The 27,003-nt window shown below is 34.5% G+C and overlaps 1 protein-coding gene across 4 annotated transcripts in view; it reads right to left on the bottom strand.

Moving 5' to 3' along the window:
* Positions 1–334: 334 nt before the first annotated feature.
* WASF1 (WASP family member 1) overlaps positions 335–27,003 on the bottom strand; it is a 61,609-nt gene continuing 34,940 nt past the window's right edge. For 3 of the 4 annotated variants that reach the window (XM_046676437.1, XM_046676434.1, XM_046676436.1), the window contains exons 2-9: positions 19,343–19,503; positions 12,309–12,443; positions 7,989–8,142; positions 6,804–6,921; positions 5,122–5,294; positions 3,819–3,998; positions 2,084–2,712; positions 335–1,158 (exon numbers count right to left, since the gene is read on the bottom strand). In XM_046676437.1, the coding sequence (XP_046532393.1) occupies positions 1,001–1,158; positions 2,084–2,712; positions 3,819–3,998; positions 5,122–5,294; positions 6,804–6,921; positions 7,989–8,142; positions 12,309–12,443; positions 19,343–19,475 (1,680 nt within the window). In that variant the 5' untranslated portion in view covers positions 19,476–19,503 and the 3' untranslated portion in view covers positions 335–1,000. The remainder of the gene's footprint in view (positions 1,159–2,083; positions 2,713–3,818; positions 3,999–5,121; positions 5,295–6,803; positions 6,922–7,988; positions 8,143–12,308; positions 12,444–19,342; positions 19,504–27,003) is intronic. The other variant, XM_046676438.1, reaches the window with a different exon arrangement.

Raw genomic sequence — 27,003 nt, 5'->3', positions numbered from 1 at the left:
TGCAAAATATAACTTCAGCAATGTTGTTAAACTGAAGTCAAGGTGTGCTGAAATTAGACAGTAAATTGAGATTTTAATTTAAGAGTATAAGGAGTTAAAAAATACTAATTTTGTGACCTTCAGAAAAAGTGATATAAAAGCTACCTTACACACCAGACAATATGAATGTGTACAATTAAGAGGAAATTATATAGAAGTGGTTTTTTAAATTTTTGTTTAATATCTGTGTATTTAGAGCCTACTTTATATTATTTAATAAACTATCAGAAATAGTTTTATTAAAAGAGCAACACCCATGAACCTTTAAAATGAACCATTTATTAAATCAGACTGTTATTCTTAACAGTTACGTAAGTTACATGTATGTTTATGTCAGAGTATTTCACATGGAAATTTTTTAAACTCTTATAGGCAAGCAAAATCGTACCACACAATATATAAGTGAGAAGAGGGTAGTGCTAAACATTCAAATAAGGCAAGTATTTAAAAACAATAAAACAATAATTAAAAAAATTCAAGCATTCCTTTAAGAGAATTCAATACTACAAGCTAAATGTACTTTCTGAGTGTATTCATATAATAAAGGCAGTGTTTCTTCTTTTAAAACATCAGGAAATGGAATAAGGCTCATTAATAGATACAGCTGCCCTCAAGATTTCAATCTCAGTTGCTTTCTTTAAATTAAAATTCACAAAGTGCACAATTAAGATATATCAAAAAACTGAATCTGCTACTCTAACAACAGCTGTCCATGCTTAATACTTAGTGGTTTATTTGCCCAAATTATGTCTTTTCAGGGAAAATAAAAAAGATAAGCCACTGTAAAACATTTAGTTTGAAATGTATGCTAATATTTTTCTTAGAAATCAAAAATCATGGAGGAAAACGGTTATCATAAGGAAAAGAAAGCAAAACACTGGAATGACCAAACATTTTCAAAGAACAAGCACCACAAAGGACATTTGCATTCAGTTTTGTAATATTTATCAATGCATTTTTCTTACTCCAACCAATCTACTTCATCAAATTCTGAATCATCTTCTGAATCACTGTACTCCACAGCAATACGGCGGGACAGGATGGTGGCAACATCATTTTCAATGCGTTCGTGTTTAGCTTCCTGTTCACGCTGCTCTTCTACTTTGCGTAGCTGGATACCTGATACGGCAAACCCAAACCATTCATTGTAAACCAAAACGCTAAATACAAGATATTATTAATCTTTCTGGAATGAGATCAAATACACATGAGAAACACTAATAGGAAACCAAAAAGCACAATGTATTAAAAAGAATTTGAAGGAATCATATTTAGAGAGACACTAAGTCTTCCATTATGTTATGTTCTTTCTGTGATGTTAGTTGGTACTTACCAGATAACCCCAGTGGCTATCTCCAGTTTATTTAACTATTATGATCTATTGTGCCTCCTGACTCACCATTCCCTAAAAAGTTAACCAGGTGATACATTTCTTTTGTTATCTCTATGGTCAAAAAAATTAAACATAGTTGAGTATGTTTTCTGCGGCTTTATTCTCTCTCAGTCCATGAGGGAAAGACACTGTTATTCACTCTGTATGGTTAGTGCCTGGCCTATTCTAGGTGCTTAAGAATGTTGGCTGAATAAATGAATGAATATGAGATGTCTTTCCTTTATTACTAAGGGAGGAATCTTAATCCTTTAAAGGCATCTGGTAGAGCAAGTATCAGTGATACACCAAATGGACAGCCTTAACACTACAGAAAATACTATTTATAAAGGTGTTAACATACAATTAAACATAATATAAAGGGTTCTAACTAAATTTTCTATAACTTTAAGTCTGATACTTTTAATTTCTCATTCTTTAAATAAACATTTTACGAATCCCCATTAAATATGAAAATAAAATGATTAAATCTGATATATTTTCTGGAAAATGATTTAAAATATAAGTTGAACATAGCTTTATTTTCTAAAGACCATTTGTGCAAACACATGATCATCTAAAATTCTATAAACCAGGAAAATATTATTGTCTCAAATATTTACAAAGTTTCTAATGCTACCATAGCAATGTTCTTAATGGCCCTGAGAAAATTACCTTTTCGTATTGCTTCCAGAAGTACACTCCTGGCATCACTGATTACAGGTAGGGTTGACGGATGACGCTTTGGCTCGGAAGCAGGTATAACTTGTGATGGAGGAGATGGAGGCATTAATGGAACATGGGGACCTGGGGCAGTAGATGGAGTTGGATGTAGCCCAGAAGGAGGATGAGCAAGAGCTGCAACTGTGACAGGTGATGATGGTCGAATGCCAGGTGGAGGAAGAGGAGGCGGTGGTGGGGGTGGAGGCAGCCCCTGGACTTCACCTTGTGGGAGTGGATGAACTGGTACAGTCTCACATACTGGGGCAGCTCTAGCTACTGGTGGAGAGGGCTGTACCAGAGGAGGTGCAATTGGAGGAGGAGCTGGGTGAAGAACTCCAGGGGCAATCTGAAGAGGAGCTGGAGGTGGTGGTACTGCTGGAGCTTGCAAAGCAGTGGCTGGAGGTGGAGGTGGGGGAGGTACTGGTGGGGGAGGAGTTGAAGTCATTGAAGCTCTTAATGAAGAAGTTGACAAGGCAGATGGAAGAGGTGGTGGTGGAGGTGGGGGAGTGGGGCTCACAAACACAGGTGTCCTGCCTGTAGCTGGTGACTGAGGGCGATTTTCTATCAAACCTGTAGCAGAACTGAAATGATAAAGAGATCCTAGCAAGTTATTCAAAGAGAAAAAACTAACCACACAAAGTATAAATGACTATCAGTAATTATGTCAAGATAAATGCATCAACACATTCCTATTGAAATTAAAAATTCTACACCAGTATTTAGAGTGAAATGAGAACTAAAAGTACAACAACAAGAAAATTAATAAGTGGTGCTTTGGTTTATAATATTCTAAATGGTCGCATCCTCCCATGCAACTTTCATATCCACTCAAGCATTTTATGCTTACTTTGATAAATAAAACGCTCAACTGTGATATGAGTCTTTGTAAAGATCATACTTATATTTCAATATTTGTAGAAATATGTGTGGCCAATACAAAGTTCTATTTATATTGAAGCTATTAAGACTCATCATGTGTCATTTCAGTTAAATGAATGACAACTAATTACAAACCACGAAAGGAAATTTATGGCCCTCTTCCTTTCTGAGGATGGGACATCAAATGAGTCAGTGATAGAAGGTTGATTTTTTTAACTGAGAATTGTAAAGCTGATCTCTATTTATCTATTAACAAAATTTATAATTTCGATAACAATGGACAAAAACTTCAAAATTGCTTTACTGAAAGATTATTATGAACTTATCCTCTCTCAAATTCTTAGAATATTTCCCTTAATATCAAACTAACACTTATAATCACATCTTTGGTTGCCATTTTAGCCCCTTACCATATTCCAAAAATTCTTAATTTTTATTAATATACCACATATCATGTGCTTGATAACAAAGCTATAATAAAATGAAACACACTTTAATCTTTAAAGTAAATGCTCACTAGCTAAATTTTCCCCCAAAAATGTGTCCGCTCTTACCAGAGACTGGCAAAATTACGTCCCACAGGCCAAATCTGACCTGCTCCCTGTTTATGTAAGTCAATTTTTGCTGAAACATAAACATTCATTTGTTTATGTATAGTCTATGGCTGCTTTCATGCAACAATGGCAGAGCTGAGTAGTTGTGACAGAAACCATATGCCCACAAAGGCTAAAATATTTACTCTCTGATCCTTTAAAGAAAAAGGTTACCAACCCCTGATAGAAAACATCACATGCTTGTCCCAACATACCTGATACAGGTGGGTATGGGTTTTGCATCTCCTGCTCCATGCATTGGTGGAGGTGGAGGTGGTTCATGTGGTCTGACTAAGACTCTTTCCTCAGCTCTAGTCAAAAGCTCACTCATCTGACTAAATGGCAAGGCAGAAAGTGAATAAGATCCATCCATATGATCCACATACGTCTGAGGTCTAAAAAAAATATACAGTATCAGTGTATTTTTCTTGAATTATTGGTGGGATAAAGCATTCTACATGAGATATTTAAGGTTTATCCTTTGAATGCCAATATTTTAACCACTTTTAAGAAACTTCTCTCAGAAATTTATTACAGTCACTCTGCTTTCAAAACAAAGAATTGACTGTAGTGCCTGCTGGGGACAAGGTTGGATTTAAAAGATGTGCACAAAGCAAGTTAGAAATTAGTGTTACACTACTGGGTCAGCTAAATACCTTAATTATTTAATAGTAGTAGAAATAAATGTGTTGACAGATTAATTTTTTAAAAAATCTCAATTCTTCAGTCTCTTTCTTTCAGTAACGCACATAAATAGTATCTTACATGTACATTACTCCTAAAATAGGCCAAGATATTTCACACTTATGGCCCAATAATTTGCATGTATTATTCACAAGAAAACCTTAAGCTCTTTTCCATTCAAAAATCAATGACTGTATACAATAACAACAACCATCAATCAAAAATACACAAATAACCTTCTTCACAGAGAGATGTTACTATAATGTTAGGGTAGCATGTTACTTAGATAGGGCACCTGGCTACTGAGAAAGGGAAAGAAGCTATTCTATATTTCTACAAAAGGGGATGAGTAATTTTTTTTTTGAAAGTGCTGATATATCTGAGGTGGGAGATGTAGCATAGAAAGGAAGTCAGGGGAAAGAAAAAGGAACAAAATATAACCCTTTCTCAACCCTATTTTATATATAGTGAATCAATAATACTTAAAAAAAGTCCCAGACCCCATTCTTCTACTATGAAATTCTAGCAGACTCTGCCTGAAATGTTGAGAGGCAGTTGGGACTTCATAAGAAAGCTAAAATAATCCTAAATATCATCTACTCCAACCACCTCTTTCTACAGATGACAAAACTAAAGTCCGGGTATGAAAATGACCTGCCCAAGATCAGACTTCAGTAGGCTCACAATGGTCAGGGTTTCGAAATCATCTCTATACTTATAACAGGGTCTGCCAATTCAACAGTTCAGAACCTAAGACTTAGAGGCATAGATATTAGAAATAAAATCAGTGTTTTACCATTAATTTTGTTACAAAACAAACAAAAGAAAAGAAACCTTGTTTCAAAATGAGAGGCTGGGCCATTAGCAACTTCAATATGCTTATGCAAGAGATTAGCATCATCTTCAGCCAGCTCTGGACCTTGGGCCAGCTTCTGCCATTCTCTCCGCCTGTCATGAGGTGCTCTTGGCACTTTTTCTGGTTCATGAGGACGATCTAGATTTTTCTGCTATAACAGATGTATTGAAACAAAGCCAAATGCTGAAGTGCTAAGTTTTTAAAAAGAGGTTAACAATCAAATTCTAACATCAATATTGAAAAAGACAATGTCATAATATGGTAAAAGTAACATAGAGACAATTCATTTGTACATTTAGAGTTAAATCTTAGCTAGTTTACTTGCGATCCCAGTTTTTTGTCATATTTCTTTAACCTCTAATGGGAATCGATGCACCAGATAAAAATAGTATGCCTAAGTAATAAAATTTGAGGTCAGAACGTCCTTTCAGATGAAAAGAGATTCACCAACTCTGCAACTACATCTATTCGTTTTTGCTATAGTGAGTGAAATTTCTACCATTAATGGCACTGGCTACCTCTAACGAAAACCGGAACATTTACTAAGGCAATGTTATCTGGGAAGGCACCAATTAGCTAGCCAATACATCAGAAAAAATCCAATTATCCAATTAACCCATAATAACTTTGTCACTCAACAGAAAACAGGGTATTTGAAAAATAAAACAAAAAATGATTCAAACTGTGGGAGAAAGTACAGAAAGGTCTAGAGTAGGTGTGACAAAATCAAATGCTCAAAGGGGCCAACCAGATAACATAAATGAATGAAGAGTCAGGTATAAGATGAGGACTGCAGTGAACTAACTATGCAAGCACGTCCATTTAAGGCATTCCAATTCAAAAATCTTAACACAACTGTGCTTGGCAAACAAACTACTACTTGCAGGTGTAATCTGGGCTGCCAGTCACCAGTTTGCAAACTCTAGCTAGAACACTGGGATACTGTTTAGTGTAGAAGACAATAAAATGAAGGCATTATGGGGAAAAGGGGAGAAATCAGAGACAGCTACAGGAGAAACAGGGATGATGAACACAGACTTTGTCTCCTTCATAATTCTGTCTAAATCTAATTTTGCTTCCTCATTCTATATTTCTAGTTATCATCAACATGGAATAAAGCAAATTCAAGTGAATTTTATTAGAAAATGGAAAATGACAACACAGCAGACAGATAAAAGGAATTTAGTCATAATAGAATAACCTTTCCAAAACATTTAGGATATGCTCTGTGGTAAGAAAATATTAGCCTAATTTACTTTATCAATATCTGCACAATATTCCTTTGTTCCTTCTTACCAGAATGTCCTTCTCTTCCTTAGTCCACTTAATTCCTGTTTGTTCCTCAAGATTCATTATAAGCTTTGTTGGAAATGTTTACCAACCTTGTCCTCTGTCTAAAGCAGGTGCTATTTTGTGCTACCCAAACCTGCCATGAATACCTCTATTACGGCACTTATCACACCCTATTATAATAATCTAATTGCTCATTTACTCCCCATTAGACTGTGATCTTTCTGTGTGGTTATAAAGGCTTTAGTATTTGACTATATAGACCCAATAAAATAAAATTGTCAAAGTACAGGATTAATAAAGTTCCACATATGCAGCAAAGTACAAATACACAAAAACTAACTTCAATTTTTTGAATCTCTTGTAATACCTTCTGCTTCCTCTTTTCCTTCCTCTTATCCTCTGTATCTTGCAACATTTTTTCTTTCCATAGATCAAAGAAATATGAAGGATTGGTATAAAACTTCAAACCTTCTTTACCATCATCTCTGAAATATAAAATATCAATTAAAATATACATTAGTAAGACCTAGGCAGCCAGAATAGAAATAATTTTACTGAAATGTTTTTCCTCTTACATTAATAAAATATAGCATATGTAAGAATATTGGCAAAATAAATTAGACTACCGCACTAATAAAACACTTCTCACAAATCAGACAGGCAACTAAGGAAAATGGAAAACTAGATGTTTTTCAGAGTTAGTGTTAATAATTTAAAGACAATGGAAAATTTTCATCCCTAACTTCTGCTAAATTCCAAGTTTTCTAAAAGTCCTTTTGGAAATTTCAGTAATTACAAACGGTTCTGCTAAAGATAAAAGCCTGAAAGGACAATAACAACACTTAGAATAGAGAAATTGTTCAGGGTTTCTGCCAAAACTCTAATTTACTTATTATCTTACTAAATCCAAAAAAAAAATCACCTAATAGTCATTCTTGCAGTACGAGTTATTTATATCCAATGACTTGCATACTGACAGTTTCAAATAACTACACCATTTTATTCAGGATATACGTCGAACACCTTAAATTACCATTTAATAAATCATGTGAAAGGACTGCAAAGAAAAGCTGATTAATTCAAGATTTTATTAAATGGTAAAAAAACATTTTTAAAGCAGCTACTACATATTCACTATGTAAAAATTTAATGCCTAGAGATCAAGAGTAGACAAGAACAAGCAAAAATAATTATTTTGTTACTGTGGTGGAATTTTGAGCTCTTTATTTCTTATTTTCCATCTGATTAGAAATTAAAAAATAACTCCTTGCCCTTCATATTAATAAGTTTGCCACTGGCGTTTCTTAATTATACTTGTCAAAACAACTCCTTTGAATAAGTCTCGTCTTTTGTATGCCAGAACCTTGGGAACTCACCTAGTTAAGAAAGCAAAGGTTTTCTCAAAGTGGTAGATGGGGAGGGTTCTCTGCATTGGTCAGAAGCCCAGGGAAATAGACTGTTTGGGGATTTGGTATTTGAAGGTAGACTGCTACCTACTTGCAGCTGCAGTCTGAGATAAACAACCAGCGTTCGAATTCATTAGCCTACTGACCTATACGGAGTGAGTATATTGAGAGGCGGGGGCTGTTCGCAGACGTCATATGTCTCTTGCAAGGGAACAGGCAAAGTCCTGCGGTCGAAAAGCTGCTGATCTTGAATTGTAGAACTTCGGAAAGCTTTTCTCATTGTTATATCTTGCAAAGACACTAAAACAAAAATCGAAAACATATTTTGTTTATTTTGCTAAGATGATTTAACAAAAGGACAAATTCACATACTCCATTTGTTTACAACTCAGCATGGCTTAGGAGGTTGTAACTGCAGTGGCTTATGACTCAGGAACCATATTTTAAATGCTCTATCATTATATCCCACATAATTTTGCGCCATTTTCCCAGTCAGTTGGGTTTTAATGCAACCTCTGATTTCTGAGGCTCAGAAGGCTTTAATGACACCTGAAGCACGTCTATATTTCCCACCAAATACATCTTTTTCTTTTCTCTACTTGCCATCCTGAGTCCCCACCAAACTACATTTTCTTCTTCCTTTTTTCTGTAATCTTTTGTTCTCATCGCCCTTTATTACTTTTATTTAGCTTATACCAATAACACTGAAGGAATTAGCTATCAGTGGCATTCTGAGCTAAACACACTGTTGACTTTTATGCTATAGAGACTATAAATATTATACGTATACTATAAAGTTAAAATAAACTTCACTGTAAAGAAAACATTTGCAAGTATTGTGCAATCCATATTACTGTCTATTTCACTTATCTTTTATCTTGCCCTATAAGGATCTCTCCTTAACTGTAAGCTCTTGAAGACTAAGACTGTCTTGTACATTAGTATCTCCAGTAACTAACACAGCCCCATTCATATATGATGACAAAATAACTTAATTTACTCATTTTCTTTTGGACTATGTAGGATGTTAAAATAAGAAATGTACCAAAATACCATATTCTTAACTCTTAGAGTGATTTCCTGATATTAAAAAATTAGGTGATTTCTTACATATTTAACATAGCTTTAAGAATACAGAAAAATGCTTTATACCATAGCAAGTCAGTACTAAACAATCATAACAATTCTTAAATTACTCTTCCCCTTAAAATAGTATCGTTACCACCCTCACAAGTAAAACTGACTCGGACACGAACATTTGGATCTAGGGAAGAGGTGGAGGAGTGAGGCCGGCTACGCAGTGGCCACACCATGAATGCATCCTCAGCAATCTCAACGCTGCGTGACTTGTAATACACTAAAATAATATTCAGAAAAAGAAAAAAGTTTTTTCCCCACTCTTACTAAAGAGTAGTATGAGAGATATTTAATGAGTACATACTGTATGTGCTAGATGCTTTCATTAATTTTTATTTTATTTAATCTTTACAATTCAATGGGAATTATTCTATTTTTAAACGTTAAGAAACCAAGGCTAGGAAATATTATATAACTGGCCAAGGCAAAACAGTTAATAAGCAGTAAAGCCAGAACAGAAGACTCAGATCTGCCTGCCTTTGAGGCTGATCCCTTTGCCACAATAGCACATGCTCTTCCTCTGACTCCCGTAAGAAATGCTCTCTGTTTTCTACAACCAAAATGGATCAATTTTTACCACTCTCCCATCCCACTTATTAACTGTAAGTATGTAACTAGATGGAATCGAATGTTTAATCTCCAAAAACTTTCTTAGTAAGGGATGTAAAGACCATATAAGGTAACAAGCACTTTTCTATCTTCAACTCCTCTCATTTATCATTTGTCTTATTTGTCAACAGACCACTGTGACAAAGCCCATTCCAGTTGCCAACAATGACATCTTTTATTATTTGAAAAGTATTATGTAGCACAGTAAATTAGCACAATATGTTTGTAAACATAATTGAATTAGACATAATTATGCAGGTCTTTGTTTAAAAACTCATTTGCTATACACGTTCTAAATTACATTGGTAGTTCTCAACATCACTTACTATTTAGCGTAACTGAAAAACCAAAAATACTGATATTACACTCTGCAATTTAGTGTTGTACTCATAATGTTACTTTGTTTGAACTTTCACTGAGCTTAAAAATCTAGGTTAAATAACTTTGAAAATTCCATTTATTCAACATCTCCCAAACAATTTCAAATTAAGTAGTTCAGCTTTTAGATTCTGAATTCTTCCCCAATGCTCCATATAATTTTAAAGGAAACTATAAACAATTCTGATAGTTGTTGGTACATTAAGATTTTTTTTAAACACTTAACCCCACCTTATTAATTTTAATTTATTTACTAGTATCTGTATTTTCCTTTTCAATTTTAATGGGAGTGCTAAGGTATTTGTTAAAATTTAACAGTGTTTTAAAACTAAATGTTTTTATTTCTGTTAATATATGAACTGCCTATGTATTTCTGTATTATTAGATGGCATATATTTATAACTTAAATATTTAAGTTATTTTAAAAAGACATTTTGGATGTAAATGATATATCAAAGTATGGCCATAAAATATTTTTTCACCATTAGCATTGATTTTATTTCAAGAAGTTCATGAAGTATAAATAATGTACATGTACATGCTTCAGAAACCACCAAGAAAAACAACTTACAGAATAGAAGAAAATATTTGCAAATCATATATCTGATAAAGGACTTGGATCCAGAATATATCTAGTATTCTTATAATTCAACAATAAAAAGAAAAACAATCCAATTCAAAAATGAGAAAAGGATCTGAATAGACATTTCTCCAAAGAAGATACACAAACGACTGATAAGTCATTTAAACCCTAGTTTTAGATCCTAGCTCTACCACTTGCTGCTGGGTGACTTGTCTCTGAACGGCTTATAAGCCATGAAAAGATGCTTAACATTCTTAGTCATCAGGGAAATGCCAATACATCTACAACATAAACCAGTATTGAAAACACTATGCTAAGTAAAAGCAGCCAGTCACAAAAGATCATATATTGTATGATTCCATTCATACAAAATGTCCAGAATAGGCAAATCCATAGAGACAGAACATAGATTAGTGACTGCTAGAGGCTGAGGGGAAGGAAAATGGGGAGTGACTGCTCAGGGGTATACTGTTTCTTTCTGGAGTGATGAAAATGTTCTAAAGTTGATTATGGTGATAGCTGGATAACTCTGTGAATATACTAAAAACCAATGAATTGTACAATTTAACTGAAAATGGGTTAATTGTAGAGTACATGAAACATGTCTCAATAAAGCTGATCAAGAGAAAAAAGTACTATTTTGGTTTTTTCACATCCATGCCTATGAGTTTGTATCTTCACAAGCAGTAGAAGTTCAGCATGGTATTTCTTTTTCCTTATTTAGGCTTTAAATAAGGCTATGTCAAAAGAAGTTGGTTCAATCACTAAGACACCTATCATTACACTCTTTTGCTTTTTCCAGTGATACTCTTTAATATTTTTATTGTTCAAGTTTAGATTATATAACTTGCATTTATACTAAAAATGTTATTCAACAAAAAAAATATTCTGAAGAGAGGGTTACAAGAGATTCACATTAAATAATTCTCTAGGGTGGATAAGTGAAAATTATATTCTTAGTAGTTTCATTTTTTTCTTTTGCTAAGGAAGATTCGCCCTGAGCTAACATCTGTTCCCAATCTTCCTCTTTTTGCTTGAGGAAGATTCTCCCTAAGCTAACATCTGTGGCAACCTTCCTCTATTTTGTATGTGGGTTGCCACCACAGCATGGCCACCATTCAGTGAAGTAGGTCCATGCCTGGGAACTGTTTTACCACTAAAATTTCTACCATTATTTCAGCCTGTAATGCTTTTTTTTTTTTTCACCTGATATCCCTGGTTTGATATTTAGTACAGAAGATTTTTGTCCTTCATACTGGCAGTTTGGTGTTTTTTGGAAATGTTCATTTAAAGGGAGAAATAACATGCAAATAACTATTTTAGCACTTTAGAAATATGCACACACAAAAGCATATTAAAAGGAATTACATTCTTACAGAATCAAACCTAAAAATTTCTGGTAATTTTCAAATAATTTTTATTACTAAGATAAAAACAAAAAAATTATAAGGGAGAAAAGAAAAAAGAAAGAGAATGGAAGAAAAGTCTGGCTAAAAATTTTTTCATGTCAAAAAATTAAGAGCTATTTAGTATACAAAAAGGAGAAGGGGGGGGAAAAAGAGCAGAAAAGAAAAGCCAGGAGAGTCATGCTAATGGCATTTATAGACAATTTATTGATTTATTACAACATGTACACCAAAGGTCATGGGTAAAAAAGACTTGTAATAAATTCAAGTTTAATACTTTTCTTAAATATATCACTCATCTCACCTTACCTAAAATATATATGTGAAAGAAATTATAATATGAATAAACTTACATTCTTCTTCTTTAGGGTCAAGCTGTGTAACACTAACAGATAAACGGTCCACACGTTCTTGTAATGAATTAACTCTGAAGGAAAAACTATGTGCTTCATTGAATAATTCTCCAAATATATCTTCAGCATATTTACCTAAGCAAAAGTGAAACATATACCATAAAATCTAACATGATAAAGGATAAACATCAAACAATTTAACATTTACAAGTGTTGTCCTGATGAATTTGGCATTCATAGTCATGTGTCACTTAATGGGGCTACAGTCTGAGAAATGCACCATCAGGAGATTTTGTGTGTGAACATCACAGAATGTACAGAAGAACAAAATTTGCCACCTCGAAATGTGTCTCTTTAACATGCGGATTATTTTAGGCTGATTATTATTAAGAAACAAAAGACTCAGAAAGTTTTTCTTGTTACCTCCCCCTTAACTGCCTAGAAGAATTTAGATTAAAAAACCTGTCTCAGAAAGCAAGCTATCACCTTAGCATAACATGAACTGGGTGGTAGACAGGGAGGAACCTAGAAAAGCCTGTTTGTTGGGCTCTCTTCTGTGTTCTTCTGTTTCTCTGTGGCCAGACACTTGTTTTCCAAACATTTGCTCCTTTCCCTACCTGTGAATTGCCTTCCTGCCCTTTGAAGTCCCTGACTCTGCCCACATCCAGCATCTTTTGTCTGTACCTGAGGATGGTATTTAAGGTGAGGGCTTTGGCCACTTTGGCGAGTCACTAGGTTTTCCTGGGTTTCTCCCATGTATACACATTATTAAACTTCTGTTTTTCTCCTGTTATATGTCTCACGTCAATTTAATTCTGAGACCAGCCACAAGAGCCCAGAAGGGTAAAGGAAAATTTCCTCCCCCCTAGAGTACTTACACAAACCTAAGAGGTATAGCCTACTACATACTAGGCTATCTCGTACCATCTTATGTGACCACCACTGTATATGCGGTCCATCATTGACCAAAATATCATTATGCAGCACATGACTGTATTTGGAACTAGTTTAAACTTTAAATCCTAGCCTAAAGCAGTCCAATGGTGACAGAGTGGGAAAACAGCACAAACTCTGAGAAATCTGGTTCAAAATGCCAGTGCTACCATTCTTGCAAGGTGACTTGTCTAAAATGGAGGTACTCTACCTGCTTTATCCATATTTACCCACCTGCTGAAGGTTAGAAAAGATTATGATGTAAAAGTACATACAAATAATATGTCTTTTAATCCTAAATCAGCATTCATAAATAGACTCTACACTAGAACTGAATTTCAGGCCAAGTGGCAGAATCCCACATTCTTCAAAAGTCCTGTCTCAGGTATGCCCAAAAAGATTCTGAAAATTCATGAGAGACTATTTTACATTCTCTTGTTCCAGTTTCTTAAAAAATCATCAGAAATCTAAAATCACTGTATTTCTCTAGTCATACAAATTTCCATTACTGAAAAGCATATGCCAAAATAATCCTATTCTAAAAGGAGAAAAAGAATAGAAATTTCTATTACTAAATAAGCCAGGGAGAAGTTTTAGACAACTTATAATGAAAAAACGTTCAAGTGCATTTAGAACATATTAAGTAATGCAAACTTAAAACATAAAAATGAGTCAATTACTATCTATACCTTTCAACAACAACAAAAAGTGATGGTTTTCCTAAATCATGACATTTTTAGACCCAAACACACTGTCTAGGTTAAGTCTAGCTCAAAAGTAAGCTCTACTGAGACAGTGCTTGTGACAGAGAAGTACTAAGTATTTATTAAATGAATTCATTAATCACACCCATTTATATTTGAGTAATGCTGCAGTTTTTTCCAAAGCATTTCAATATATTATCAGTTAAACCAACAAACATTTACTAAGGACTCACTCTGTGCCAAGTAGGTAGGTGTATGGTCTACTGAAGACATCAAAAAGTAAAACATAAAACTCCTGTTCTAGAAGATTTTATAATTAAAAAAAAAAATCAGAACTTTAATCTCTCTATAATAAATTAAGAGGAAAAGGATAGTTTATATATATACTCATTCACTCAAATACATTCTTGAAAATGAACTGACTGAAGATGTCTAATGTACCAGACACTGTATCAGGCCCTGGAGATACAAAAATCATTAGAAGGTGTCTGCCGCTGATGAGTTTTGAACAGAGGAGAAAACAGATATTTAAACAAATACGAAAAGCCATTTAATAAATAAGTCCAAATCTTTGCTCCATTTACTTTGAGATCTTGGTATCAATTTCCTCACCTGTAAAATAGGGACAAAAATACCTGCTTCAAAAAGAAGTTATAGTCATGGCCGCATAACGACGTTATGTACGACGGAAGTCCCTTAACATCAGTACCATATAGCCAAGGTGTGTAGGAGGCTGTACCATCTAGGTTTGTGTAAGTGCACTCTATGATGTTCACACAATGAAATCACCTGACACGTTTCTCAGAACATTTCCCCACTGCTGTGCAACTCATGACTGTATAGGAAAAGGTGACACAGTGAAGAAAGGGCCTGGGAGAGCAGCGATACAGGGTAGCAGCTCAACAACAGGCAGCTCTCATTGCAATATGAAATAAGAGCCACAGAGCACAGAGAAAGAAGCACAGCACCTAACTTGTGGGTGAGGGATGGTGTTTCAGACACTTCCAGAGACACCAAGTTTCTCTGGCAGATAAGGTAAGCATCCCAAGTGGAAGAAAACACAGGTATAAAGTTATTCATTTACTCAAAGAACGTTAGGGATGCAAATCCTAGGGATACAGAGATGGCAGAGAGAATCTCATCCCTAAAAGAGCTTAGTTTAAACAGGGATCCTAAACTAACAGTCTGTATACCACCTGAAATTATATGCGGATGTTTAAATGCATTTACATTTTTCTGGAGAGAGGGCTCACAGTTTTTTAACAGATTTTTTAAAAAGAGTTTGTGCTCCACCCCTGCCCCCTCGCACCGCCCTCTACCACGAGTTTAAGTGCCAAAGTACTTCAGAGGATAAGATAAACATCCTATCCTTTCTCTTTTCATATCCCCTCTTACTTTCCAAATGTACCTCCTCCTTCCCTCCTAGAGAGAGGTGAAAAGAAGAAAGCTTGCAATGTAAAATTGACTGTGTATGTATCTGAATTTCAATTAATCTTACATTATACTTCTCTCTTCAGGAAGCTACAAGGTTTCATTATCTATGATGTAAACATCTAAATCCTCTCATCTAACATTCTTTGTCTTCCATAATCAGTCTCCACCATATTTATCCAGTTCACTGGTCCCTTTAATCCCCCTTATATATTTTTTTTGCCTCTATGTATCTAATTCTTTAGGCAAGTTGAAATGCCTTCCTTCCTCATCCCTCTCCATTTTCCAAATTCTTTTGTTCCTTTAAAGGCCTGATTCAATTCATAATTCATTCAGCAAGCCTCCTCTAATGACTTCACCCTATGTTTATCTCCCTTTTCTCAGTTCCTATAATCTAAAACTCATGATTTTAATTATATGCATGTTAACACTGTTCAGAATGGTTTCAATATTCACCATATTCAACTCTTCAACTAAATGGGGTATGCTCTTTTGGGACAAGAAAATGTAGCTTTATCATACAGCAAAGTATTCAGTGTTATCTGTTCATTGTCTAAGTATCTAATGTCTTATCGAGTCAATCTATTTATCCATCCTCCTACCCATCTACCTTGCTATCTATCCATTATGTTTGAGAACAAGAAGTAGACTCTATAAGCTCATCTTGGCAGCATGAACTGATTATATTCAACAAGAGAAAGGCCTTGGGAAGAGAGAACGGTAAAAGATCCCTCAGGTAATTAGAGTCCCAATGATAGTTAAGACAAAAAAAAAATGGGAAAGAATCTTTGTACAGCAGAGGAAACTTATATAAGTGAATTCTAGGTTTTCAGTAGTTATCTACTATAAAACAGAATTGTGTTCTACTATGAAAAAAACTGGGATGTACATTTTTGTGAAGAGGACAGGAGATGTTCAGGCTGAAGCCATGCCATGCTGAGCCCGGCAAGTTTACCTTCACTGCCGTGTTCTCCAGCACACTGTTGGTGCCAACAGTAGTACCAAAGTGAAAAGCTCAATTACCTACAACTATTTTGGAAAGCCAAGTTTTCAAAGTAATTCAGAGATTATTTAATGCATTAATTATTATTTTAACTCTTTTGGATGGAAACTGATGTAAAATCTACTCTAAGTTTCCCTGTTTTCAGTAGAATACAAAATTAAACTTAATTTAACCTTTTCTTGAGGACTTATAGGCGTGAATTGATTATGAAAATCAACTAATGTCCCAGGCTAGAAAACAGCCTTGAAATGTAAAAGAATATCTGTTTTCACACTAAATAGCTTCTTTGCAGTTTTTATGTCACTTCTTCGTTTGTGTCAACTACTTCTTTTGGCTGGCTTCAGTAATGCCTGCTTCTATTATCTTCTCCCAAATCTCCTCTTTTAATGCTCTGAAGCATAAATGTTTGGAAACCACATCATCAAACCTGTATGAACTATCAAAGTAAAAGTAAACAGGCTCTGAGAGAGGGATCAATTGGCTCGTTTATGTGCATAGCCTTTAGTGCATGGGCTTGTTTATTCTGGCTATCTAGAGGCCTTTTAAATTTAATTCCAGGTTCTCAACTATGGCAAGTGGGAAAGCTGCCAGAGAGCTTAATTCCAGGGCCGTAAACTATTGTTACATCTTGCTACAATATTTTATGGTTTTCTCTTTGTTTCTGAATCTCTACAAACTGCTTACAAAATGCCTATGTATAGTGTTTGATTCCAAATATGAAGCAGTCAAAAACCTACTTTAGTTACATTTTTACAATGTATTTCTATTTTCGGAGTTTAGCTACAACATGACCATCTGCTTGCTGATAAACATTGCTTATATGGACTATATCAGACTTGAAAATTCCTTAAATTTTCACCTTTAGGCTATGTAAGAAAAGAGTTAGTACTGCAAATTAACACCCTTAATCATATATTAGTTCTAAATTCTACACTGGGAATATACCTAAAACAAGATGCCAGTACTAAATCCAAAATTCATTTTAAGAAATATTTTAACCAAATTTATTAATCTCATTTCTATGCTCTTAACATGTATTTTAATGTTAACATGCTGATAAACTCATGTACTTGCAGTATATATAAATTTTATATGAATTCGTTATTTTAGATTCAAATTAGTGCTAGACTACAAAAAAAGTCAGCAAATGTCTTTAAACAATAGAGTTAATCATGTTAATACAATATCTAGGACTATTTTGATTTGTCTCTCAAGTACATTCTATACTGACTTTCACAAGGAAGAAACAAGTAAACAATACGTTAGTGATTTACTGTCCGTAACTAAACTGAAAAAAAGAAGCATCAAAAAGGACAAGGAATATAGTCAAATTCAAATTAACAGCCTTTTAATTTATTCTTCAAACTATTTCATAGGCAATGTAAAAACTCTAGTACTCTCACCAAGGGCATTCAAAGCTAAATTTTTATCTTGCTCTAGCTACAAATGTGGACGTCCAAGTTCTCTAACTTGAAACAGATTAACAACTTCTATCTTGTGATAAGTACTCAATTATAAAAAGAAAAGACAAAAGTTAAAAGAAAAAGAAGAGCCAATCCTATCTATAAGGACAATCTATGTGGCAGGATATGGATGAGAACATAAATCTAAGACTACTTACAGAATATATCTAAGCCAAGATCATCTTGTTTTATCTCCAGAATGAAATATAAATGTCTTACTTTTTTTACAGTGTACTTTTTGGAGAGGAAGATTGGCCCTGAGCTAACATCTGTTGCCAATCTTTTTTTTTTCCCCTCCCTAAAACCCCAGTACATAGTTGTACATCCTAGTTGTAAGTCCTTCTAGTTCTTCTATGTGGCGTGCCACCACAGCGTGGCTTGACAAGCAATGTGTAAGTCCATGCCTGGGATCCGAAACCGCAAAGCCCAGACCACCGAAGCAGAGCACACAAACTTAACCACTACGCCACCGGGCAGGCCCCTAAATGTCTTATTAAAAAGCTACTTCTTGGGGCTGGCCCAGTGGTGTAGTGGTTAAGTTTGCGTGCTTCGCTTCGGCGGCCTGGGGTTTGCAGGTTTGGATCCCAGGCACAGACCTAGCACTACTCGTCAAGCCACACTGTGGCGGTAACCCATATAAATCATATAATAGAGGAAGACTGGCACAGATGTTCGCTCAGGGCCAATCTTCCTCACAAAAAAAAGCTAATTCTTAATTCAAAAGATAGGCTAGATTTACTGTTTAAATTTTCTAACATTAAATTTAGAATAATGGGAAATAATTTAATTCCTTAACCTAGAGCTCTGTTTTGTAATCTTATAATGGGAACACACTGCCTGTCTCCTCCTCTCATACCTGCGCCTTTCACTGACCTTTATTATCTGGCCAACCTGCTTGCCTTTTGTCTGTCAGAAGCCAGGTTCACTTGCCATTTTTTCACATCATGCTGCATATCAGACTCTTGACTGATACCCTAATGTCCTTCAGACAACTCACTTGACCAACCCAATCCTCCAACTAGTGACTATCCTACACTTTTCACTTTTAGGTATTTGAAAATATAAAAATATTTCCCTACACTAATAAAATATATTTAAAGAGAGAGATACCAGTGTCCCAAAACACAAATAGCTGAAGTCTCTAAAAAAGTAAACAGTGATAACAAGCAAGCAAAAGTACAACTCTAGCCCCACCTTTCATAGATCAAATCATATTTTAAAAGCAATCTCAGTAATTCTTATCCATCATGTGATTCTGTTCCTAAAGATTCTGTCCTTATTTCCCCTTCCCAGAGGAAACATGCAGGAGAAGAAGAAACGACTCTAAAACTCATAAATTTTACTTAAATTTTCAGGATAATTTTGTACTCTCCTCACCAAATATAACCCGCACCCTGCCACCTGCCTCCCCCAATTAATCACAAGAACATCTTCTTAATACTCTAAAGCATAACATTCTGCTTTAGGAGTAACGTTTTTAATTGATACAAAAATACTTACTTAGGCTACTTAGTTGTCTAATTATATTTGCCAAGGAAATATTGGTTACACATTCCAGTTCGTTCTTAATGCCTCGAGGCAGTGCTGTGTGGCACAAGTGCCTAGGATCGATGTTTCTTTTCACTAATGGCATCTTGAGATGGACCTCTGTGCCAGTTCACCTGAAGGAAATCAAACAATAAATTAACATTATTTAATTTCAACCAACACAGAGTCAGACCTTGTCCTCCATATTTAATAATGAAATATTTGCTAGCATAAGATGATGAAATGGAATCACCTGACTGAATGAGTCGAAACTGATCTCGTTAACCTTCTACAACCTCAACCGCATCAAAACTGATCAGATCTTTATTTAACTGACGGAAGAGTTCAACCTTCTTTGAATTACAGGCAGTCCTCCCATGCTAAGCTTCACATATGCACAAATAACACCAGTCCCCCAACAACATGCTTCCAATTTCACTTACCACAGTATATTAATTGTGAGTAACTGCATAAATAGGAACTTTTTTGCTAGCACGTCAGTCCACAAATCACTATGTTAACAAGAGATGCACACCATGATCAGTGACCCAACATGTCATTTCTTTTCAAAGTCGGCTGGTGACTGGTCACTCCTCAGCTGCTATTCAACTCACCTAAAGACCGCAAAGCACGTAGCTAGGTTACCTTCCAGCCTGCCAGTGATAAACCCATGTGAAACTTTACAATTCCTTTTACAAGTTTTCTTTGAACGAAAAATGAAATGCTAAGAAACAAAAGGAAATAGTGAAGGTGAACTTATTGATATAACTGAGGAAAGTAGTTGTGACAAAAAGGAAGATGTCCCAGAGGAAGTGACACCAACGAAAAACTTCACATTAAAGGAACTCTCAAGAGACATTTCATTACATTGAAAGTGCAAAGGATAAAATGTTGAAAATGGATCCAAATTTAGTAGAGAGGAGTAAGACAACTTGCCAAGACACAGAAAGGATGCTCACTGCTAGCTCTGTTATTCTGTTAGACAAGGAGAAGGGAAAGCACAAACTATTCTTGATAAGCTTTTTACAAAGAAATGAAACACCTTAATTCTGTTTCTCATGCTTTTTACTACACTGCACTAAATTAATATTAGTTCTACTATTTTTTCATTTCCCTATAAGTTTATAACGAACATAGTAGTTTTTAGTGTTTTGACAAAATTTTTTAAAGATCGTGGAACTGTAATTTTTCTCATTGATTATTAAGATTTGTTTTGCATAGTTCTGGCTCATTTGGTCACTTTTTGGGTCCCATACTACCATGCAAAGTGAGGACTGCCTATACTTACCTACTGGTAAACAATGGTTACTGAAGGAAGTAATTTATTATTTACTGAGCTTTAATGACTACCAAATAAAAAGTTTTGGATAAATCTAATTGCATTGAAGTATTACTTATCAATATTCTTTAAAAACAGGGGCCGGCCCGGTGGCGTAGCGGTTAAGTTCGCACGTTCCGCTTCTCGGCGGCCCGGGGTTCGCTGGTTTGGATCCCGGGTGCGGACATGGCATTGCTTGGCAGCCATGCTGTGGTAGGCGTCCCACGTATACACTAGAGGAAGATGGGCACGGATGTTAGCTCAGAGCCAGGCTTCCTCAGCAAAAAGAGGAGGACTGGCAGTAGTTAGCTGAGGGCTAATCTTCCTCAAAAAAAAAAAAACCACAATATTCTTTAAAAACAAACTTTCGCGTGAAATTTGTCTCCTCTGACCTATTTGTTCAGCATTCTCTTTATAATATGAAACATTTTTTAAATTGTACAAAGTGAAACAAACAACTGACCTCAAAATAGGGAGATTATATTTCTTCTTTAATATATTGCTGGAGCTGGATTTGTTACTATGTCTAGTAATTTTTGCAACTCATAATTTTTGCATTTATGTTCATGAGAGAAATTGGTCCATTATGTTCCTTTCGTGTAATGTCCTCAAGAGGTTTTTCTGTTTGTTTTGTATTGATTATGCTGACCTAATAAAACAAGTTGGGATATGCTCCCTCTTTCACTATTCTTTGGAAGAATTTGTATAAGATACGCACTTTTTTTTTTTAAATATTTGGTGCAGTTCATCTATGAAACCATTTAGCCTCAAGTTTTCTTTGTGGGAAGTTTAAAATCATGGATGATTTAATTGTCATAGAATTTTTGAGATTCTCTACTTCTGTTAATTTTGGTAAGCTGTATTTTCTAGGAATTTACCTACTTCAACTAAAATTTTTAATTTATTGACATCAAAAATTCCTTATGGTCTTCCTATGATTATAAGATTATAAAATATCCTTTTTCATTTATTATATTAGCTTTGCATCCTCAATTTTCTTTCTTTATCACAAAGGGTTTACCAATTTTACTAGTCTTTTCAGGGAACCAATTTTTGGCTTTAGTGAATTTCACTACTGTATGTTTACTTGCTATTTCATTACTGCTGATTTATTATTTATTTTTATCATGAATGATGTTGATTTTATCAAATGTTTGTTTTTTATAAAAGCACCACACTGCTTTGTGGTGTTTAATACGCTACTCTTTTTAAAAATTCCTTGATATACAGACGCTTAGCTCATTGATATTCAGCTTTATTTCAAGCATATGGGTTTAAAGCTATAAATTTCCCTCTAAGCATATATTAACTGTATCTCTCAAACTTTGATATGTAATAATTTTATTATTGTTCACTGCAAAACATTTTCTAATTTGCATTGTGATTTTTATTTGACTCGGTTATCTAGAAGTATATTATTTTGATTAACAAACATATGGAAATTTTCTAGTTACCTTTTTGTTACTAATTTCTAGTTTAATAGTATTGAGGTCAGAGAACACACTCTGTATGATTTCAATCCTTTAAGATGTATTTATTTATACTTACTTCATTGCCTAGCATATAGTCAATTATATTTAAAGAATGTACGTTTTGCTGTTGTTGTTTGCAATGTTCTACATATGTCCATTTGTTAGATTTGCTAATTGTGCCCAAATCTTGAATAGCCTTACTGATTTTTTGTCTTCTAGTTCTATCAGAGAGATGTGTTAAGGTCTCCCACTCTGACTACAGATTTGTCAAATTCTCCATATGACTTATATATTTTGAGACTATGTTATTAAGTACATTTATCACTGTAAAGTTTCCTCTTTACCTCTAGTAATATGTTGGGTTTTTTCGCCTGAAAGACTACTTTGTTTGATATTAATATAGCTACACCCGCTTTCCTTTCATTTCTGTTTACAAGATATAGCTTTTCCTTTCAACCTTCTTGTAGCTTTGTGTTTTAGACATGTCACTTCAGAGCATACAGTTAGGTGTTTCTTTTTCATTTATTATGTTCCTCATAGTTAGCTGAGTATCTGGTACATACCTGGCATATAAAACCATGTTAAATATATACTTGTTGAATAACTCAAAAATTCTTAACTCCAGCTCAAATCTCTCTCCTAAGCTGGAGATGCATATATGCAACTGTCTGTTGGCATCTGCACATGGAAATTCCATTAGATCCCTCAAACTCAGTATGTCCAAAACTACACTCATAGTATTTTCTCTTCAAATCTACGCATCATCCTCAATTTTGCCCTCTGCCGCAGTTCCTATCCATATCCAATGGGAGATCAAGGCTTACTAATTCTATCTCACTAACATCTCTCACATTGCAACCTTCCTTTTCTAACTTCTACTGCTTTAACTCAAACCCTGGTCATCTCACACTTGGTTAGAGTAGACCTTCTGTCGTTAGTCTTACAGCTTCTCCCTGCCATTCCATCTGTATCACCACTCTCACCAATCCATCCCACACCACAGCTTTAAAAATATTATCAAAATTCTGAATCTGTTAATGTCATTCTCCTGCAAAGACAAACGCTTCAATGGTTCCTTGCTGTCAGGAAAAAGTCTGAACATCATATACCAAGTTCTTCAGGATTAGCCCCTCTCCTAGCCTCATTTCTCACTACACTCCTTCTACCTTATATTCTAATCACTCTAAACACACCTTACTGTTGTACAGTCTTGCCTTTTCTAATGCTGTTCTCATCTAGAATGCCTTTCCCTTTCCTATCGTCACAGAGAACGCTTAATCTTTCAAGACTAGACTAAACCATTACTTCTTTTCTGAAGCCTTACTGAATCTCCCAGGCAGATATAACCATTTACTCTTTGGCGCCCATAACTCTGACCCATATATGCATTTACCTAAATACAATGATTACACACTTCTGTATTGTACTTATATGTTTACATATCTATGCTTGAATGAGAGCTCCCAGAGGGCAAAAAGTTTGCCTTACTCAACTTATGTTTCCAAAAATCAGAAAGCAGTAGCTGTTCAATAGTTGACTGATAAATACAGGGGGATAAAACAATCCATGAACTATAAGGAGGTAAAAAAAAAAATTTCCTTAGGTTATTGAGCAGAGAGGACGGACACACACACACACACACACACACACATGCACCCCTACCTTTCTAAAGCAACTATTTAACTGTGATCCTAAGGAGCTGCTCTTTTCTACGTGCATAGAAAAGAAATACATTTGAGAAAAATAGTATGTTACTATTTGTATTGTGGAATCATAGACTTGCTAGTTTTGTTCTCCTATGAGAAGGCATGGATCATATCTTACTCATTTCTGCATCTTCAGGGGCTAGTTCAGCGTCTGGGGTACAGCAGTCAGACAAATTTTGATCAGAGGAATGTTGTACAGCATACACAGTAGTTTCAAAATATTATCCTAATCTCAAAAGAAATGGCTTTTGTTGTGATTAAAATGGTGCCTTGAGGTAAAATACAAAGCTTTTTGGAGAGAAAAACTCTCCTCATTCTTTCCTTTTACTTTGGTTTCAATACTAGATTCTTTTTCTTATTTCTCTGTCTTATTCCTTGCTGATTATAATGATCATTTATCTAACTCAACTATCAAAGTCTTAGTGGCAAAAAGTAAAATAAAGCCTAACAACTTCATCTCCTAAATTCTGAGAAAACTGCCTGATTTCTGACTGTTTTAGAGAGGTCTCAACACCTTTAAAATAGGATCCTTTGTCAGACTGGGAAAGGATGGAAAAAAAATCCTAAATGCTATAAGTTATAATTTATTTAGCAAGCAAAAATGAAGTCAAATTCATTTCAATATTTATAAATATTACACATGATACACTTTCTGTTTAAATGCAATAAAAAAATATTGCATATGGGGCCGGGCTGGTGGCACAGTGGTTAAGTTTGCACATTTTGCTTCAGCAGCCCGGGGTTTGAGGGTTCGGATCCCGGGTGCGGACATGGCACTGCTTGGCACGCCATGCTGTGGTAGGCGTCCCACATATAAAGTAGAGGAAGATGGGCATGGATGTTAGCTCAGGGTCAGTCTTCCTCGACAAAAAGAGGAGGATTGGCAGCAGCTAGCTCAGGGCTAATCTTCCTCAAAAAAAAAAAAAACAAACACACATATATTGCATAGCATGAACCAATTGAATATATTTTAACATCGTTTAATCCACCATTGCCTAACTTGCCTATTTGAGGATAAAAATCTTTTATTTAGCAAGAAAGCTAAATTATATGTGCTAAAACATAGAATAACTACTTTATAAAATTGTTAATCTGGTCTCTCAGGTCACAACTAAAGATACTAACATAGCAAACAAAAATTTCCCAACTATTGTATATCCCATGTGGTTATAAAAGTAACTGAGTTTTGCAAAAACAGCAATGCAATAACACTAAAACAATTCCTAGGTTACTTCATATATTTTCCTGGGTTCTTAGCAATTAAACAGTCAATTATTGAAGCAAACATCAACACATTATCAGACTACGAAAACTAAAGACTACATCTCCCAAAGGGGCAGTTTTTTTTTTTTTTTAAAGATTTTATTTTTTTCCTTTTTCTTCCCAAAGCCCCCCAGTACATAGTTGTATATTCTTCGTTGTGGGTTCTTCTAGTTGTGGCATGTGGGATGCTGCCTCAGCGTGGTTTGATGAGCAGTGCCATGTCCGCGCCCAGGATTCGAACCAACGAAACACTGGGCCGCCTGCAGCGGAGCGCGCGAACTTAACCACTCGGCCACGGGGCCAGCCCCCAAAAGGGGCAGATTTTTAAACTTATTTTATAAGATAAAATAATTTAACTAAAATCTCAATAAATCTGTTTTTTAATTTAAATAACCTTTTCATGAGTGTAATTTTAAATCCATGCAGATTTTAAAATTAAAAATAAAATTAGCTACAATACTGCTTAAGACATCATAAAAATTAAATACATTAAATTTAATTTCTACATTAAATAAACCATACATTAAATTAATGTATTGAAAATAATCTTTTAGAAGAGTAACAAAAATGAAACTATTGAACACTAACCACAGGAAAATGTTTGACAGAATTCTAAATTAAAAATATACTTTGGTGACTATTAATATCAATATGTTCTCTAAGTTATTTTCAGAATGTCTTCTGTTGATCCAAATTGAGACTTTATGTACATGTGTATGTGTATATACACAGACACACATATTTATTTGTATAAACATATAAAGCAATATATAAAGTGTTAAAAATAACCATGGCTCAAGCATTCTAGTGATTTTATGGCTTTAGAAATCAGAAAAATAAATTACCTAAATTCTCACTTTCAGAATGCAAAAATGGTCTAAAAATCTATTTAAAATGTTTAAAGGACTCCTTTAGTTAACAATTCCGAGGAAAACTAAAGAGTTGGTTTTTAAAACCTGTCATAAAATAATTATAGTTAATAATTGCTTTATGGGTTATATAAAGAGCATAAGAATTAAAAGTATTTTATTATTTCACCAATGACAAGTGATTAATTTCTTATACTCACTCATATGTCAATGAAACTAATGTATCATCATTTAAGGGTATTTCTGAATTTTTTAAATGACACATTAAAAAAGAAAAATTTGGGGCCGGCCCAGTGGTGCAGCAGTTAAGTGTGCATGTTCTGCTTTGGCAGCCCGGGATTCACCAGTTTGGATGAATGTGGTAGGCATCCCACATATAAAGTAGAGGAAGATGGGCACAGATGTCGGCTCAGGGCCAGTCTTCCTCAGGAAAAAAAAGAGGAGGATTGGCAGCAGATGTTAGCTCAGGGCTAGTCTTCCTCAAAAAAAAGAAAAGAAAAGTTTATGTTAAATTATAGAAATAGAATTTTAAACTTTCATAACAGCACTACTCAAACTAAAGGACTGTATTATGTGACCTAAGGGAACAGGTTAGAATAAAATATTCTAATAAAAACAAATTTCAATATTTTAAATACTTTAATAAGAATTTCACATTAACAAATACATCAAATTTAATTTTAAAAAATACTTATTTCAATTATGCAAAACCATAGGTCTTTAACTAAGGTAATTTAATTTTACAAATACAAATTGTTTAAAAGTATATCAAAAACAGAATTTTTAAAATTTTCCTTCCCCCTAAATCTATAATGTATATATCCCAAGTTGTTTTATTATTGTAAATAAACAACTGAAATAAAAAATAACTGAACTTACCAGTGAAACAATATAAACTTGTGCAGAACAATCTTAGGAACACAAAAAAGTAACAAATTTCCCCTTTGTTATGAGCAGTAACTTTAAAACTACTCACTACTCATGAATCTCTAAAATTCTATACACA

Source organism: Equus quagga, chromosome 11 (genome assembly GCF_021613505.1).
Source record: "Equus quagga isolate Etosha38 chromosome 11, UCLA_HA_Equagga_1.0, whole genome shotgun sequence".
Lineage (NCBI taxonomy): Eukaryota > Metazoa > Chordata > Mammalia > Perissodactyla > Equidae > Equus > Equus quagga.
This window is presented reverse-complemented; position numbering and strand designations above follow the sequence as displayed.